This window comes from Beta vulgaris, chromosome 2 (genome assembly GCF_026745355.1).
Source record: "Beta vulgaris subsp. vulgaris cultivar EL10 chromosome 2, EL10.2, whole genome shotgun sequence".
Lineage (NCBI taxonomy): Eukaryota > Viridiplantae > Streptophyta > Magnoliopsida > Caryophyllales > Amaranthaceae > Beta > Beta vulgaris.
The window spans coordinates 24,271,357-24,289,970 of NC_079203.1; the positions used below are offsets into that span (position 1 = coordinate 24,271,357).

At 41.6% G+C, this 18,614-nt stretch overlaps 2 protein-coding genes and 1 non-coding gene across 3 annotated transcripts; 1 reads left to right on the top strand and 2 right to left on the bottom strand.

Annotated features, from left to right (window-relative positions):
• Positions 1–16,175: 16,175 nt before the first annotated feature.
• LOC130590472 (uncharacterized) lies at positions 16,176–16,925 on the bottom strand. Its single transcript, XM_057392921.1, has one exon. The coding sequence runs from the start codon at positions 16,923–16,925 to the stop codon at positions 16,176–16,178; it is 750 nt and encodes a 249-aa protein (XP_057248904.1).
• Positions 16,926–16,984: 59 nt separating this feature from the next.
• On the bottom strand, positions 16,985–18,409 carry LOC125494766 (uncharacterized). The gene has a single exon (XM_048638558.2). The coding sequence runs from the start codon at positions 18,407–18,409 to the stop codon at positions 16,985–16,987; it is 1,425 nt and encodes a 474-aa protein (XP_048494515.2).
• Positions 17,747–17,853, top strand: LOC125495417 (small nucleolar RNA R71). The gene has a single exon (XR_007272054.1). It is a non-coding gene; the product is annotated as a small nucleolar RNA R71 (small nucleolar RNA).
• Positions 18,410–18,614: the final 205 nt, after the last annotated feature.

Sequence of the window (18,614 nt, forward strand, 5' to 3'; positions counted from 1 at the left end):
GGCAAGAAGCTGAAAACATTACTCATCTTTTACTACAATGTGGTATCTTTCCCCTCTTAGGTTGGAGATAGCGTAAAATGAAAATATGGATTTCAGCTTGTGGATTCATAGAAAAATGAAAAGTATCACTTCGCTTGACTGGTGGGAAACTTTCTTAAAATTGTGGTTGATATCTGGTTGAGTAGGAATGACTGGTAACAAAAAAAATCTAGGGATGTGATTTGGATAATTGAGAAAGATGTTAGTATAAAAGAAGAGTATTAAAAAGTTGTGGAGATTGAGAGCTTGATGTACAGTACGGACTCCCTAAACAGCATTAAATGGGTTCCTCTTGAAGTTGGTAGGTTGATCCTGCTCTTATAATCATGCTTGCCGAATAGGGATGAGTGTAGCTCATTTATTAGCAAAAAAGAGTCTCTCTTTTCATGAGATGATTGTTTAGTTAGAACAAGAACCGCTTGATCTGCTGGAGGTTGTAATTATGGACAAAATTACTTAATAAATCTTTAAACTTTTCCACTAAAAAAATGAAATTAGTTTGAGTATATCAAGTCCCTGAAAATGCAATCATAAAATATTACATGGACTAAAATCGACCTCCAACTTGTCTAATAATGATACACTACTAGGGGAAAAAAAAAAGGAAGGGCTGCATTTTCTTTAACACGCAACCCTTCTTGTATGAAGGGTTGCGGTTTAAAGAAAACCACAACCCTTTTAGTGAAGGGCTGCGATTAACAAGAAAACGCAGCCATTCGTACTGTAAGAAGGGCTGCGGTTTTTGGACTAACCGCAACCCTATTAGTGAAGGGTTGCGGTTATCCTAAAATCCGCAGCCCTTCGTTTATGAAGGGAATAACCCAACGAACAAACCCTCATTCCCCTCACTCTACTTCACACCTAACCCTAACTCCTCTTTCTTCACTCTTCGCTTCTCAAAAACAACCTCTTTCTTCACTCTTGGATCATCTCTTTCCACTTTGCTTCTTAAACCACCGCCACCACCACTCTCCTTTCGAACACCCACTCTCGATTCTGCATTTCTACCCTTCTCTCAATCCTCGTCGTTGCTTCCAGCCTTTGTTGCCAACAACTAACAATAGGCTGCACCAAAGCCGACGCACGCCGCACGCCCTGCTTCTCTCTCTCTTCAATTTCGTCGTCGATTTCATCATCTTCGCCTAAAACTAGGGATTTCAGTACCGTCGCTCGTCACCCTCCGCCGGCTATTTTCGTCGATAAGCACACTCGCGTCATTTGCCAAGGTATCACCGGTAAAAATGGCACCTTCCACACTGAACAAACCATGGAATATGGCACCAAAATGGTGCATTTTCTTGTTTGGTTTTTACTGTTTCGTAATCTTGTAGTTTTGATTTTCCTGTGATTTTTGTTTCAGATAAGATTGTTTGTACATTTTGCGAATGATTTATTTATTTTTGTTCGATACAAAATTCTTGTTAATTTTCGCTGTTAGATTTGAATAATTACATATGTTATTATATGAAACCGAAGGATCAGTGCTGCTATAAGTTCTATTTTGTAATTTTGTGTTCCTTATATGGTTTTAGGGTTGATTTATGAATTTTCTGAGTTTTTCGAGTGGAAATGGTGGTTTTTCGTTTGGGTTAAAGGACACTTAATAGTATAGTGACTGAGTGGAAATGGTGGTTTTCTGTTTGGCATGCTTTGCTTTATCTGTGCTCCGACATGAGTGAACCATGAAGCTCTACTAGCGGTTTATTTGCTAGAGTGGAAATTCTTTTTTTTTTATTATTTTTTTTAGGGTCCGAAAGGGCTGCGGTTGTGGGCTAAAACCGCAACCCTTCTATGTTAAAAGGGCTGCGGTTTAGGCCCAAAACTGCAACCCTTCCATATTGGAAGGGCTGCGGTTTTGAGCCTAAACCGCAGCCCTTCATTGTGAAGGGCTGCTACGAAAAGGGTTGTTGGCCAAACACGCAGCCCTTAGGGCTGTTTTGACCGCAACCCTTCCTTATTTTTTCACTAGTGCACCTTACAATGGATCATATCAACCTGCCATGCCTTTATAGTATCTAGGTTTTAGATGGAAGGACCTGAGGCTTTTATGGGTGAAGTGCAAGAATGATGGAGGAAAGATGTTAAACAAGGGGCTAGAAAGAAATTACTTAATAAATCTATTTTTATTACCAATATAGATTTATATAAACACTTAGAAGCATATGCTCTATATTATGAGACTATGTTATCCTTAAATTGGTCCTTGAGTCTGGGAAATAAGGACGCCTGCCGTAACCTACGGAGAAAAGGCCTTAGTTGTTGGTTCTGCAATATGTTATAAACCTGCATGCATTACAATCACCGAGTATATAGTAATAGATCTTTGGTTAACTAATTGGCATAATTACCCTATTACATTTTACATCATGGTCCGACCACCACTGATAAACACTAGAATAAGCGATATTCACTGGGCCAAGAGCAGCCCCCTAGTAAAATTAAAGCTTCCAGTCGGTTGACCAAAATGAGGATCTCCTAATATTTTTTTTCATCTTTCTAGGTTTTATTTTTTGGTTTTATTTTTTTTGAATGATTTTAAACAGTTACAATTTCTATATTTTTCTTTTTTGATTTTCTTTTATTATCAATGACTTTAAAATAGCTACATAATTTATAATAAGTGATTTTATTCTGTCCCATGTAGAGTACTAACTATGTCCCTTTTGTCATTCATACCCCTTCGAATTTAGTACAAATCATTAAAGTAAGATAGCAAATATACTAAATGTTAATAAACTACTTCGTTGGTAAAAACGTGAATGGTAGAGCAAAACTGTAAAAAAAAAGGGAGGTATTATATTGTTGCCTTTTTTTACAATTCAAATCTAGAAAATATTAAGAAGTCTAAAAGGACAAAGTGCTAATTTTGTAATCCAATCCAGACTCTAAATGAATCCAGATTTTATGAGCTAATAAACCATATTCGAACTTTGACCATTATTATCTTTAAAACGATATATGTCAAGAATAGTAATTAATATTGGGAAGGGCCACTTTTCTTAGTTCTTCCCAAGGCCTCCGATATGTCAGGAACGGGACTGCTTAATATTTGAAATTTATGTATTCTAAAAGTGAATTTCTTTTTCTAATAATATAGAACTATATAACTTATTACAAATTGATTTTTTATATTAAACCTTTATGTAAAAATTAGTGCATATAAAACTAAATATATTCGTAAAAGAATTTTATATTAATAATTTTGAGGAAAATTCACACTCAATAATCTCAAGTATTGTCGGTGTCCGCTAATTAATATATTGTTGGCCATTTTCTCACATTAACAATAACTATTGAGTAAGTTGTGCTCAATAGCAAGTATGCAAGTAGCCTAAGTTAGAATATATTCAAATATTCGAACCCAATATAAATTTATGTAGTATGGGAATCATGTTCCTAAATAGATTTTCCATAATTTATTTTATTTTTGAAGATAAATCTTCCTTAACTTACCAAAAAAGTAATTATTGATAGTTGATTGTGGGGTTCCTTTTTTCTTTCGTTTGAAAAACTCACAGACCCTTTTCTTCTTCTTATTACTCTTTTCTTGAAAATTAAACTTATTTGGTAGCTTTCACGACTCATTTTCACCATTAACAATGAAAACTTGGAGCACTAAACAACAATTATAGTCGGACCATCAAACTACGTGAAGGAACATGTTATATCGGATGTGAGGAAGAACAAATAATGAATGCAGAAAAGCAATAAACAACACATAGATTTACGTGGTGCACCAACGACGTGTTAGCTACGTCCACGGGCAGAGAGAGAGAATAGTTTTATTGCGATAAGGAAAATCAAATTACAGTTGTAACTAATGACTACACCGTTTAGGAAAACGCGTACTCGCGTCAAAAAAACCCACAGCACGATCGGGCGCGTATGTTCCCAAACATAAATTGCACTCGGGCCCGATCAGGCGACCATCTCCCTGTCGTAGTTCGCTAACTACGCCCGATCGGGAGCCATGCTTCCAAGCTCCAACTTAGACTTTCTACCTCGCCTGGTCAGGCGACACTGTCCGACTTGACTGGCTGAGCTTGCTACAACACCAATTCAACCAGATTCAAGGCACAAATTCCTACAAATCTCCGCCTTCACTTGAATCCTCTCACAATAAATCAAATAATTAGATAACAGATGCATTGAACACAATGCCCAGATTCTCCCCGCAACTAGATTTTCCCTGAAAGACAACAAGACCAGATTTGTCCCTTAAGGACACCAGCGTATCCTATAAGGACCCTAGACTTTCCCTATTAGAGACAATTAACAATTACGAACATTGAGCAATTTCAAACAATGTTGGAACAAACTCTGCGGAACGCTTTGGTGAACATATCAGCAGGATTATCAGCTGCACCTACCTTCTTCACCTTAATTACTGTCTCACTTTTCAGAAAATGATACCTGACATCTATCTATTTAGTCCTCTCATAATGAATTTGATCCTTAGCCAAGCATATCGCACTCAAGTTGTCACAATACACTGTCGCCTATCATGATGTATACACAAATCACTGACTAGTCCCTTTATCCAAATTCTCTCCTTAGCTGCTTCTGTCAAAGCCATTTACTCTGCCTTAGTAGTAGACAAAGTCACTGTAGGCTGCAATGTCGCTTTCCAACTCACAACAGAACCACCAAGAGTGAACACATAATCAGTCATAGATCTATTGCCGTCCACATCCCTAACATAATCAGAATCAAAGAAACCTATAACTAAACATGCCATATCACCTCTATAAATAAGACAAACATATGACGTACCTCTAAGATACCGAAAGATTATCTTGACTGCCTGCCAATGCTCCTTACCAGGATCACCCATGAACCTATTAACAACACCGATTGCATGTGCAAGATCTGGCCTAGTGCAAACCATAGCATACATCAAGATCCCTCCTACACTAGCATAAGGAACCCGACTCATGTGCTCCTTTTCCTCAACGGACTTGGGTGCAAAAGCAACGGACATATGACTATTGGGAGCAGTTAGAGTATCTATAGATTTTGTTGTGGACATGTCAAACCTTGATAATATCTTCTCAATGTAGCCTTTTTGTGACAAGAAAATCTTCGTTTGATCCTTCTCCCTATAAATCTCCATACCCAAAATTTTTTGAGCTGCACCCAGATCCTTCATTTCAAATTCAGCACTAAGAAGCTCCTTTAACTTCTAAACATCTGACTTGTTCCTATCAGCTATCAACATCTACATACAACACAAAGTAGATGAAAGATCCATCTGCCAGCTTGTTGTGATATACACAACAATCATATGAACTCCTATTGTAGCATAGCTCCATCATATAGATATGAAACCTCTTGTACCACTGCCTCAGAGACTGTTTTAGCCCATATAAGGAATTTTTCAACTTGCAAACAAAATATTCTTTCCTCGAAACCTGGAAACCATATGGTAGAGCCATGTATATCTCCTCCTCCGACTCTCCATCTAGAAAAGTTATTTTAACATCTAGTTGCGCAAGCTCAAAATTTTGATGTGCAACTATTGCTAGTAGCACTCTGATAGTAGTATGTCTGACTATAGGAGAAAATATCTTATTGTAGTCTACACCATCCCTTTGTGTGAACCCTCTTCCAACAAGTCGAGCCTTATACTTGACTCCCTCTGCAGATTTCATCCCCTCCTTTTTCTTGATAACCTATTTACAGGTAACAATTTTTCTCCCTGGAGGTTTATGCACAAGCTCCTAAGTCTCCTTCTTGTGAAGTGACTACATCTCATCTCACATGGCAGCAAGCCAATGGATAGACTCCATACATGTAACTGCTTCCATGTAGGTAGATGGCTCATAGAAATCCACCTCCTCAGCAACCTGCAATGCATAAGCCACCATATCTTCAAAACCATACCTATTTGGGGGTTTCCTAAAATTTGTCCTCATAGGACGCTCCCGAGGAATGCTAGGCGCCTCTTCATTTGGTATGGGAGATTGTGATGCTTCAGAATTAATGTGTTGATCATCACTGATCTGACACTCTCATCATGAGTGACTTACTGCTCCCTTGTTTATCAACACTACCACTAGCTGGTACAACAAGGACTTCATAGTAGGATTAAACATATAATTTTGATCAAAGACAACATTTCTACTAAGTATAACCCTACCCTCAGACGAGAACCAAATTCCATCCCTATATCCTACAAACACTCCCTTTTTGGCTATTGGCTCCGACTTACCCTCATTCACATCATAGTAAACATTACAACCAAAAACTCGCATATCTGAGTAATCTGCAGGTTGACCTTACCACATCTCATATGCTGTTTTGAGATTTATTCCAGAGTGAGGTCTATGGTTAATCAGATAACATGTTGTACTAACGACTTCTCCCAAAACAATCTAGTAATCCGAGCATTAGAGAGCATCCGCCGGCTCCCTCTAGAAGTGTCTGATTCATTCATTCAGCTACACCAATCTGCTGTGATGTATTCCTGACAATATGATGCCTATCAATCCCTTCATTCTTGCAGATTTCATCGAACTCAGACAATCAGAACTCTAGACCATTATCAGTTCGTAGCCTTTTGATCTTCTTCCTAGTTTGATTTTCCACCAATGCCTTCCACTGCTTAAATTTTTGAAAAAGCTTCACCTTTTAACTTCATAACAATCAACCAAGTCATTCTTAAAAAAATCATCTATGAAGGATACAAAATACCTGTGACTTTCCAGAGATACCACACGTGAAGGACCCCAACAATCAGAGTGGATATAATCCAGAGTACCTTTTGTTCTAAGAATGCCCTTAGGATACTTGCTACGATGTAGTTTCCGAAAAATACAATGCTCACAAAACTCAAGATTTGTGACCTTATAGCCACACAAAAGATCTGTCTTTGAGAGGATTTGCACCCCTCTCTCACTCATATGCCCAAGTCTCATGTGCTATAGTTTGGTCATATCATGCTTCTGGATTTCAAATGAAGCAACAACAGCTGATCCTGACAGAGCAAAACCCTATAAAACATCCAAGGTACCACACTTGACCCCCTTCAACACGTCCTTTGAACCCTTATAGACATACACAACTCTACCCCCGCCTCTAAAATTGAACCCTTTACTGTCTCACAAACTAAGTGAAATAAGATTATTGGTCATCTATTGAACATACCTGATATTATTCAAAGTGTAGAATGTAGCATCATGTGTCCAGATCTTAATAGATTCTATGCCAACTATCTTACAGACTGCACTGTTAGCCATTGAAATATTACCTACATTTACCTACTTATAAGTAGTGAACCACTCTGACACGGTCGTTGCACGTGCCAAATTAAATACCTAACTTAGCCTAATATAGAGTAAGAAAAGGTCGAATCCACAAGGAAGCAAAGATTAATCAAGGGTCGAATGTGATTTAGCGAGCTAAGCCTATTTTTGGGGGTTTTTGAAATTAGTGAACAACTAAGAAATTAGGAACTAAGAAGCTAACAAATAGATTAAATAATACGAATTAAACTATATTAAAAGGACACTAGGGATAGGGGATTCACGAGCTAACAAATTATCAACCAAATCGTCAAGCCAAGGGGATTCAATAGGGTCGATTAGGGGACTCGATCGCTCAAATGCTTCCCAATTACTCTCTCGAGCTAATTAGGAGGACTTAATCAATCGATTTTACCTATTCTTATGGTAAAATCGGTTAATCAAGTATTTCCACAACTCATAGCGATCCAAACGAGGTCCTAGGGAGTCAAACACCTATTCTCATGGTGAAGCCAACCTATAATCTAGCTAAAGGTCTATCTAAGATTTCATTTCTCAATCCTTCACCTTAGATTTCCACAACAAGTTCAAATGGTGATCAATCAAATAAACAAGGCAATCAAATTAGTTAGACAACACAATCTCACCAAAAGTACACCCCCAAGCTTGACTTTTAAGGCCAACTCATGGTTAGCAAGGTCATCCCCTTCCCCTAGCTACTAATCTACTCACTAGCCATAGAAAGGGATAAATAAAAAGCTTGAAGCAACAATGGTGAAACAATAATGGTGAAAATCATATCTAATAAGCTAATCATCAACTAATTACTACTAATCAATACCAAAGCAAGATAAAACAAACATAAAAGCAGATAAGAGAAAAGATAGAAGAAATACTCAAAGATGGATGATTTCAAATGCAAAACTCCATTGAAATAGCTTAAATAACCCACATTCAAAAGTTTAGATATAGTTTCTCTCTCTAGGTTCTACTTCTCTCTCTAGAAACTCTCCCTCATTAGAACTAATTAATTTTTTAGAAAATTAAACTCCCTAGAATTCTTACAAAATTGGTTTTATACCCCGTAGAAATAAGGGCAAAGTTGTAAAACACGAAACAAAAAGAATCGGGATCTGGGCATTGGAGCGCCCGCTCCTGCCAATACGGAGCGCCCGCTCCAGTGCTTGGAGCGACCGCTCCTGCACCGCTCCAGGGCCGCTCCAACTTTCTGCCAGCCTCATTCGACGACGGAGCGCCCGCTCCTATTCCTCAAGAGCGCCCGCTCCTCTGTTTGGAGCTTCTTCCTTGCATATCTCTGCTTCAAAGCACTCCAAAAACACATTAGGTGGGGGGGAGGGGGGTAGAATGCACATGCAAATGAAATGACCTATATGCAACCTAATAGTATGCAAATGAACTAAAACTAAATGCTAAACATGAGAGTAAGAGAAAAGATGGAAAAGGAAAGAAAAAAGGAAACTAAATGGCCTAAAATGAATCTAAATGATCTAAACTAAATGCAAATAAGTGAACCTAAAGTCCACTTATCAAATTCCCCAAGCTTGCCAATTGCTTGTCCTCAAGCAATCAATAATCTCAAGGAAACCAATGCATGAATGAAAACTATAAAGGGCATCACAAAATTAAGGTTCTCGTCTTATAAGAAGTGTCAAGGCAAAGAGAAATCTCGACCAATTTTCGAAGCTTTTAGCCGTCCTTCCTTATCCACAAGTTAGGGGTCAAAGAGGTGGTCTAAGCTAGCGTGCAAAGAAAATGATTGTCTTAGATGACCCTCAACTCCACACAAGCCTTGATTGATTTTAAGTGAAACCTTTCCCTACAAAATGGAAAAACTCGCTCAACCTTGTACCAATCGCGCCCCAAGTCACAAGATCCCCAAGCTAGCCTATTTATTCACTTGATTTTTTTTAATTTTTTTTTTTTTCCTTTTTTTTTTTTTTTTTGTTGCAAGGGCCCTAGACTACCTCCTCACGCGGTCTACCTCTCACTCGATAGTCATGTTTCTGAGGCACGGTACCGAGCACTCGATAAGAGACGCGATAAGAGGGTAAGGTAGCTCATACCAAGGCATTGGAGCATCTCTAGGGGCCAAAGCATGATATAGGCTACTAGCCTTGTGGGCTCTTATGCACCACTTATTGATCCAATTGGCCAAAGGGCTCTCTTTTTTTTTTTTTTTTTTTTTTTTTTTTCTTTTTAAGGCTACTAGCCTTCCATTTGATTGAGCTAGAAAGGTTCTCAAGGTAGCCAAAAGGCGCATCCAAGGTCAAAGGAGAGAGTAAAGACTTTTTATAGGGAAAAAGTGGCATTAATTCACACTAAGGCGAGTCTCGGACAATCGAGGGGTCTATTAGTACCAAGACCTAGGCATCCAAGCTTAAAGCACCCTAATACTCCTAACGAGCACATAAGACACTCAAACTAAATCACCTCTACTCAAAAGTCAAGTTCCCAACCTCTTACCTCTAGATTCATATCATAGAGTTATTCCTTAATTAGGTGATGCAAAAAAAAATCTTTTTGATGTTCTCTTTTTCCTTTTTTTTTTTTTTTATTTTTTTTATTTTTTTATGCAGATCATAAGCTACATGTAAAGCTATCATGCCATGCAACTATACTACATGCAAGTCTAAGACCTAAAGAAAGTGAGAGAAAATAAAAAAACGTAAAGCAAAAAGATATGTACAAAGCAACAAAAGAGTAGAAAAAGGAAAAAGTTATATACATGTAATATACAAGAAGATCAGTCAACCATGGTCGTTCTCATCGAATTCCTCAAGGCAATAAACATTGAAGCACACTCTCCTATCATGCCTCGTAAACCCGACCTAGCAATGCATCCTCTCTAAGACGTGCACCCAAAAAGACACCCCAAACCCTTAAAAAGAAGCCACATCCCGCGAGCATAATCAAATAAAAACACCCCCAAACAATTAAGGCACCGTCCTCGGTGCAATCATTCAAAAGAGTAAAGAGGGAGCGGGGCAAAAGAACTAGTCCTCGTCCCATGTGTGTGAGATGGACCGGCTTCCGGAGGGGGGCCATGAGGCTCCCAACCGCCCGTGTAGCCCGGCGGCCAAGCGCCGTAGGGGTGGGGATAGCGGGATCACCCATGGGGTTGGAACCCCCGGGTGCTCGCCAATCATAGGGTGGGCGCGTTGGGGCCAATACGGGTAGTGGGTTGGCGTTCATTCCATCCCGGTATTGGCCCATGTTGAGGAGGCCAATTTGGAAAGTTGACATAAGGGTCAACATTTCCACTCTGCACATGGTGATGGTACAATAGCATCAGTTTGTACCATCATACCACTCAAGTCTTCTCCATGCCTTGGATCATATTCATCATACGATCCTGGTTGAGAGCAAGACTGTGGTAGGCCCCCTCATAGTCAAAAGAGCAGGATGACACTGAGGCACGCCGGCTGGAACTCGGCTCCTCTTGATGGGGAGGAGGGCTAAGTTGCCGCGTGCGGGCTGGGCGTCCGCGACGGGGGGCTCAAAAGGGATGAGAAGAATCTCACCATCCTCCCCTCGCGATCAAAGGTGGTCACCGCTGGGTTTGGGAGGTAACAGTGATGACGACCCCTTACCTTCCAAACAAACCGCTCGGGATCGGGGGTAAAGTCGATCCACCCGGCGGCTCTAATATAGTGCAAATCAAGAAAGGGGTTGTCATCAACTGGAGTCAACAAAGAGAGTTGCTCCCCAAACCCAAGAGCGGAGGCAATGATAGTAATCATCCCCCACATGAATATCGGATTTGAATAATTCCCCCGGCGTATAGCAAGACACCGTTGGAGAAATAGAAATCCGAAATTCAGCTTGCCCCACTTTCGTCAGGGTGATGGGAGGCAATGTAGAGTGCACTCACCTCCTCCGATGCTACCTTACTTGGTTCTTTTTTTGAGTAAATGGAGGTAACAAGGAGGCGGTGAATGTATCTAAGAATGGGGGAATGCATATGAGAGGAATATCCCGTCTTGGATCAAAAGGGGCGTATCCGGCAATGTCACGCCAAAATACGTCCCTTTGATAGAAGGTGGGGTATTGCCAAGTCTCGGGATTGCGAATGGCGTTTGAGGCATCACATTGGAAAATTTCATTAAGCCTCGCCAAAGAGATGCATTGGGGTTGATTGAACAATTGGAAGGAGATTTCATACTCCCCCTCATGTCCCTCAACCTCACGTCTCTCGAGAGAGGCTAAGAATTCCAATGTGAGGCGCTCATACGTCAAGGCGCTAAAAGTGTGAAAGCGTTCCATGCCTAAAGCAAACAAGGCACGCCTTACTCAATCTTATCCCTAGACTTTCAAGGGTGTCGATGTGAAAAAATTGGAAGCCTTGATCTTCCGGTGCTTAAGTTCGTCATAACAACGTTTATGTTCGGGTTTGACGAACTTAAGAGCCGGAAGGGTGCCCTTGGTGTTCGTTTGGGAGGTTGAGCCATGATCTTTTTTACTTTTTTTACGCGAACGAAACATACTTGGAGTTTAAGGAGAATAGCTCAACCAAGTGATAGTTTTTTTTTAAAAATCAAAAGACACGAGCTCGACCCAACAAGTGCACAAAAATAAGGGCACCGATGAAGACAAGAATCAAAGTAAAAATAAGAAAAATGAAAAGAGACTATATAAATAAAAAAAAAAAATTGATATAAAAACAAAAGGAACTAGAAAGATGAAAGGAGTAAGTAACTATCACACAAAAATTTGAAAAAAATCCAAAAATCAGAAAAAAAACAAAATCTATCTAAATCTACCAGCTAAACCCACAAGAAACACCACAATCATCATATATTCTATGTACTTTGCCAAATCTAGAAGAAAAATGAAGGTTAGGGTTAAGATTTTACCTCCCTCTTTAAGAGGGGTGAAGAAACTCCCAATTGCGAGCAATGTAGGCGATTTCAAGCTTCAAATTGTGCTCCTTACCCTTTTTTCTTCAAGAATTCTTCCCCAAACTTCAACTTTTAAGTGATGAAAAGTTTCGAATTTGGGGCTTTTTGACGAAAATGGGTTTCTTGTGTAGAGGAGAGAAAATATGAAGGTTTTGTGAAGGAGGTGAGTGAAAATATTGAGAGATGAAAGATATGGAGATTTGAAGTTGGAGTTTTAATGGAGGTTGAGAGAGAAAATAGGGTTGAGTGAAATGTGAGTGAGAGAGAGAAGGGAAATGTGAGTGAGAGGGAAGGGGTAGGGCCCGATGGAAAACAAGGGGAGCTAAAAAAAAAAAAGTTCGGGCTCAATGGAGCGCCCGCTCCGGCTAAAAGGGCGCCCGCTCCGAGCCTGGAGCGGGTCGCTCTTCACGCTCCCCACCGCTCCAACTTTCTGTTTTCTCCAAAAAAAATTCGTGGGTCGGAGCGCCCGCTCCTGGACCGCTCCCCCACCGCTCCAATCTCTCTGCCTTCCTTGTTATTCTTGCGGAAGGATGGAGCGCCCGCTCCTGTTTATGTGGAGCGCCCGCTCCTCTTGTGGAGCGCCCTTTTGGCTCTTTTGGCTCGCTCCTCCTTCCCTTCTTCAACACTTAGCCAATTTTTTTCATCTCTCTTTTTTTTTTTTTTTTTTTTTTTTTTAGAACTTAGACCCCGGGTTGCCTCCCGTAAGCGCTTCTTTAAAGTCATTAGCTTGACTTCCCTATGATTAAAATTCTCATAGGGAAAGGGGGTAGTCATCCAAAGCAATGTGACCAATGTGCTCAATTTGGGTTCCATCATGGTATACCTTGAGTCTTTGCCCATTTACTTTGAACGTCCCTTTTTCTTCACTCCACACTTCTACCGCTCCATGCGGGAACACCGTTTTTACCTCAAACGGTCCACTCCACCTAGACTTAAGTTTCCCCGGAAAGAGTCTTAGCCTAGAGTTGAAGAGAAGGACCTTGTCTCCTACCTTGAACTCTCTCTTCATTATCCTTCGATCATGCCAAGCCTTAGTTCTCTCCTTGTAAATCCTAGCATTTTCATAGGCATCCCGCCTAAGCTCTTCGAGCTCATGAACATCCAAAAGTCTTCTTTCCCCGGATGACTTGAGATCAAAATTCAAAAGCTTGATGGCCCAATATGCTTTATGCTCTAACTCAACTGGCAAGTGGCATGATTTGCCATACACAAGCTTGTAAGGGGTTGTGCCAATTGGCGTCTTAAAAGCTGTCCTATAGGCCCATAAAGCATCATCGAGCTTTAATGACCAATCCTTGCGAGATCGGTTCACGGTTTTCTCCAAGATGAGCTTCACCTCCCTATTTGACACTTCCGTTTGGCCACTACATTGTGGATGATAGGAGAGCCCATTTTATGATGCACCCCATATTTGGAGAGGAGTGCTTGGAAACTCTTTTTGACGAAATGGGATCCCCTATCACTAATCACGGCCCTTGGAACCCCAAACCTCGGGAATATCACGGACTTGAAAAGCTTGGTAACTACCTTAGCATCGTTGGTGGGAGAGGCGATTGCTTCCACCCATTTGGAGACATAATCAACCGCCACTAAAATATAGGAGTTACCAAGTGAAGAAGGGAAAGGTCCCATGAAATCCACCCCCAAACATCAAAGATCTCCAACTCTAGAATGTTAGTGAGGGGCAATTCATGCCTTTTTGAGATGTTGCCAACCCTTTGACACCGATCGCAAGCTTTAACAAAGCTCCAAAATCCTTGAACATTGTGGCACGCACAATCCACATGATAAGATCTTGGCAACGGTCTTGTCGGAGCCCATATGTCCTCAAAAGGGATGAATGACATTTCTCCATCACACTTGCTAATCTCATCATCGGGAAGGCATCTCCGGTATAAACCGTCCTCCCCCGTTTGAACAAAAGTGGGTCCTCCCACGCATAAAACTTAGAATCATGGAGAAACCGCCTTCGTTGTTGATATGTAAACTCAAAAGGAATAATCCCACAAGCCAAGTAATTCGCCATGTCGGCAAACCATGGAGTATCAAGAGCTTTGATGGAGTATAAGATATCATCCTTTAAACTATCATCAATGGGAAGCTCATGGTAGGGGGAGTCTTCAACCAAAGGTAAGCGTGAAAGGTGGTCGGCCACCAAGTTTTCCGTTCCCTTCTTATCCTTAATCTCAATATCAAATTCTTGGAGGAGCAAGATCCATCTAATCAATCGCGGCTTCGCATCTTTCTTGGACATAAGATATTTGATTGCCGAGTGGTCCGTGTACACTACCACTTTGGAGCACACAAGATAAGGCCGAAACTTATCGAAGGCAAACACAACCGCTAACAACTCTTTCTCCGTTGTGGCGTAGTTCTTTTGAGCCGAATCAAGTGTCTTGCTCGCATAGTGGACCACATGAAGCTTTCCCTCTTTTCGTTGCCCTAAAACGGCTCCCACTGCATAATCACTAGCATCACACATTAGTTCAAAAGGCAAGCTCCAATCCGGAGCTTGCACAATGGGGGCGGAAATAAGGGCATGCTTTAAAGTCTCAAAAGCGTTCATGCAAGCATCATCAAAAACAAACTCGTTATCTTTTTGCAAGAGGCTAGATAGGGCCTAGCAATCTTAGAGAAGTCTTTTATGAACCGGCGATAGAAACCGGCATGACCTAAAAAAGAACGCACTCCCTTCACCGTAGTAGGTTGGGGTAACTTCTCTATGACCTCAATCTTGGCCCTATCTACCTCAATTCCCTTGTGGGAGATCTTGTGTCCCAACACGATGCCATCCTCAACCATGAAGTGACATTTCTCCCAATTAAGCACTAGATTCATCTTTTGACATCTTTGAAGCACATTTTTCAAGTTCTTGAGACAATCGTCAAAAGATGAACCTACTACGGAGAAGTCATCCATGAATACCTCTATGGTATCTTCCAACATGTCCGAAAAGATGGCGGCCATACATCTTTGGAATGTAGAGGGCGCATTGCACAAGCCAAATGGCATCCTTCGATAAGCAAAGGTACCAAATGGACAAGTGAATGTAGTCCTTTCTTGGTCATCGGGGTGGATGGGAATTTGAAAGAACCCCGAATAACCATCAAGGAAACAAAAATGGGAATGACCCGCCAACCTTTCCAACATTTGATCTATAAAAGGGATGGGGAAATGATCTTTCCGGGTGGCCTTATTCAATCTCCGATAATCAATGCACATACGCCACCCGGTCACCGATCTAGTAGAGATTAGTTCTCCCTTTTCATTGGTGATGACGGTCATGCCTCCCTTTTTAGGGACCACATGGACGGGACTAACCCACCGGCTATCGGAGATAGGGTAGATTATTCCCGCCTCAAGGAGTTTCAAGACCTCCTTTTTGACCACTTCCTTCATATTGGGATTCAACCTTCTTTGAGGCTCAATAGAAGAAGCATGATCGTCATCAAGATGAATTCTATGCATGCACAAGGTAGGACTTAGCCCCTTGAGATCTTCAATGCTATATCCAATGGCACTTCTATGTTCCCGAAGGACATCAAGAAGTTGAGTAAGTTGAGTGCCTTCAAGCATAGCATTGACCATCACCGGGTAAGTCTCACCCTCACCAAGAAATGCATATTTTAAAGAAGGGGGAAGGGGTTTCAACTCTACCTTGGGAGGAGGCTTAGAACTCTCCTCCTTAGGTGAAGGCACCTCAAGGGCTTCGATCTTCTCTCTTTACAATAGGTTGGAGAGGATATCCATGGCAAGCTTGAAGTTCTTCCCTTCCTCATTATCCTCCAAATCCTCGCCCAAAAGTACATCTTCCAAAGGGTCCTTCTTATTCCTCATACCCTTCAAACTCAAGACCTCCTCATCAAAACTATCTCTCTCTCTTCACTTCTTCCATGATTGGAGACTTCATTGACTGTCTTGAAAGCAAACTCCATGCTTTCATCTCCTACCCTTAATGTAAGCACATCACGTTTCATATCAACAAGAACCCCAGCCGTTTTAAGAAAAGGCCTCCCAAGTATAAGAGGGACTTGGGAGTCTTCCTCCATCTCATAACCACAAAGTCACATGGGATGAAGACCCTTCCAACTTGGACCGGCACATCCTCCAACTCTCCAATAGGAACCTTCACCGATCTATCGGCGAGTTGAATGACCCTCCTTGTAGGCTTGAGTTCAAAATTAAGTTGCTTAGCTATGGACAAGGGCATCAAACTTACACTCGCCCCCAAATCCGCCAAGGCCCTCTTGGGCTCCAAGTCCCCAATCTTCAAAGGAATAGAAAATGACCCCGGATCTTCAAGCTTCTTGGGGAGCTTGTTTTGAAGTACGGCACTAACTTCGGCGGTCAAAGCAATAGTAGCACTTTCCTCGAGCTTGGTCTTATTGGAGAGGAGCTCCTTAAGAAACTTGGCATAAGTAGGCATTTGAGACATGGCTTGGAGGAAAGGGATATGCACTTGAAGTCCTTTCATGACTTCCAAGAACTTCATGAATTTGTCATTGAGTTGTTTCTTAGCTAACCTTTGAGGAAAAGGAACCGGAGGCACATAAGTCTTGGGTGTCGCTTGACTAGCCTCGTTGCGTTGCTCATGAACTTCTTTCTCTTGACTCGGTACAACATCACTTTCATCCTCTACTATTACCTCTTCAAGAAGCTTCTCAACCTCACCTTCACTCCCCTCTTTCTCAACTTCCGGGCTTTCATTCACCTCACTAGGCATCTTAGGCCCCTCATAATTTGCTCCGGATCTCAAAGTAATGGCCTTGGCATGCTCGTGAATCACGGGTTGGCTTGGAAATTTAGTAGGGGGGAAGTGGTGTTGCTTACTTGTTGGGCAATTTGAGCAAGTTGGGTCTCAATCATTTTGTTGTGAGCTTGCATTTGTTGTAAGGAAGAGTGAATATCCCCAAATTTCTTATCATTATCGGTATTGGTCTTGGTTTGTTGGGCAAGGAAAAGTTGAAGTGTAGACTCAAGTGATGAAGGCTTTGGTTGGTTAGGCTCAAAGGGTGGTCTTTGTTGTGGTTGGTTGAAACCGGGTGGTCGGAAGTTGGATGTGTAGTTGTTGTGATTTTGTGGTGGAGGGTGTTTCCATGATCCTTGAGAGGGGTTGTTCCACCTCCCTTGGTTGTTGAAGTTTGTAGGCCCCTCTTGCCTTGCACCAACCCATGCAACATGTTCCGTAGATCCTCCACAATAAGAGCTTGCATGATCGGTACCCCCACAAATTTCACAAGAGAAAGCTTGGGAAGGTGGTTGGCTTGGGGATGCCAAGTTCACCTTCTCGAGTTTCTTAGCTAGAGTGTCTAGCTTGGCATGGATATGATCCATAGCATCTACATCATACTTCCCTTTGCCACTAGCCTTCTTGCTTGTAGACCTTGTGTTTCCCCAAGAGTAATGCCTCACAACCTCCTCTATGGTGGGCTCAATGTTATCAACCGGAAGTTTGGTGAGTTGACCCCCCGCTCCGGAATCAAGACTAGCTCTAGTCATAGGAAGCAACCCATCATAGAAGCTTTGCATCAACATCCATTGACTATACCCATGGTGCGGACACGATCTTCGGAGGTCTTTGAACCTATCCCATGCCTCATTCAAACTCTCATCCTCATCTTGTATGAAATTAGAGATCTTCCTCCTAGCCTCGGAAGTCTTCTCTTGAGAATAAAACTCATCAACAAAAGCCGCCGTCACTTGCGCCCAAGTAGTCAAGGAATCGGGAGGAAGAGATTGTAACCACTTCTTGGCCTTCCCCGTGAGAGAGAAGTGAAAAAGATTAAGTCTCACGAACTCTTGATTAACATTATTTTGCTTGACCGTGGCACAAAGCTCAAGAAAGTTCGCTAAATGGTCAAGTGGACACTCATGAGAAAATCCTCCATAAGGCTCTTGCTTGATCATTCTAATCAAATGTGGAGAGAACTCAAAGTTAGCGGTAGTTGCCGGCCTTCGTATCCCACTTTTGAGCTCAAATGCTTCGGGGTGACCATAGTCCCTCAAAGCTCTTGGAGGGGGTGGACCCTCCGCCATGATACTAGAAGTAGAAGAACTGGATTGATCTTCCTCAAATACCTCCCCCGGTTGCTCCTCACTAGTAGCTAGCACCCTTGGTTCCCGAAAAATCCTCCTCAACGCCCGTAGAGTGCCCTCAAGATTGTGGTCGATTGGAAGCAAATGATCACTTCGTAACCTTATTGACATGCAAACACAAAAGCTAAAGGGAGATATTAGCAACACAAAGGTTTACCACCAAGTAGCAAGCAACCAATCGGTAACCAAAGAAATATAAAAATGGAAAAAGGGAGGGGAATAGAGTTAACTTAGACTCAAAAATCACAATTCAATGCAATGTAATCCGTTGCTTCCCCGGCAACGGCGCCAAATTTGACACGGTCGTTGCACGTGC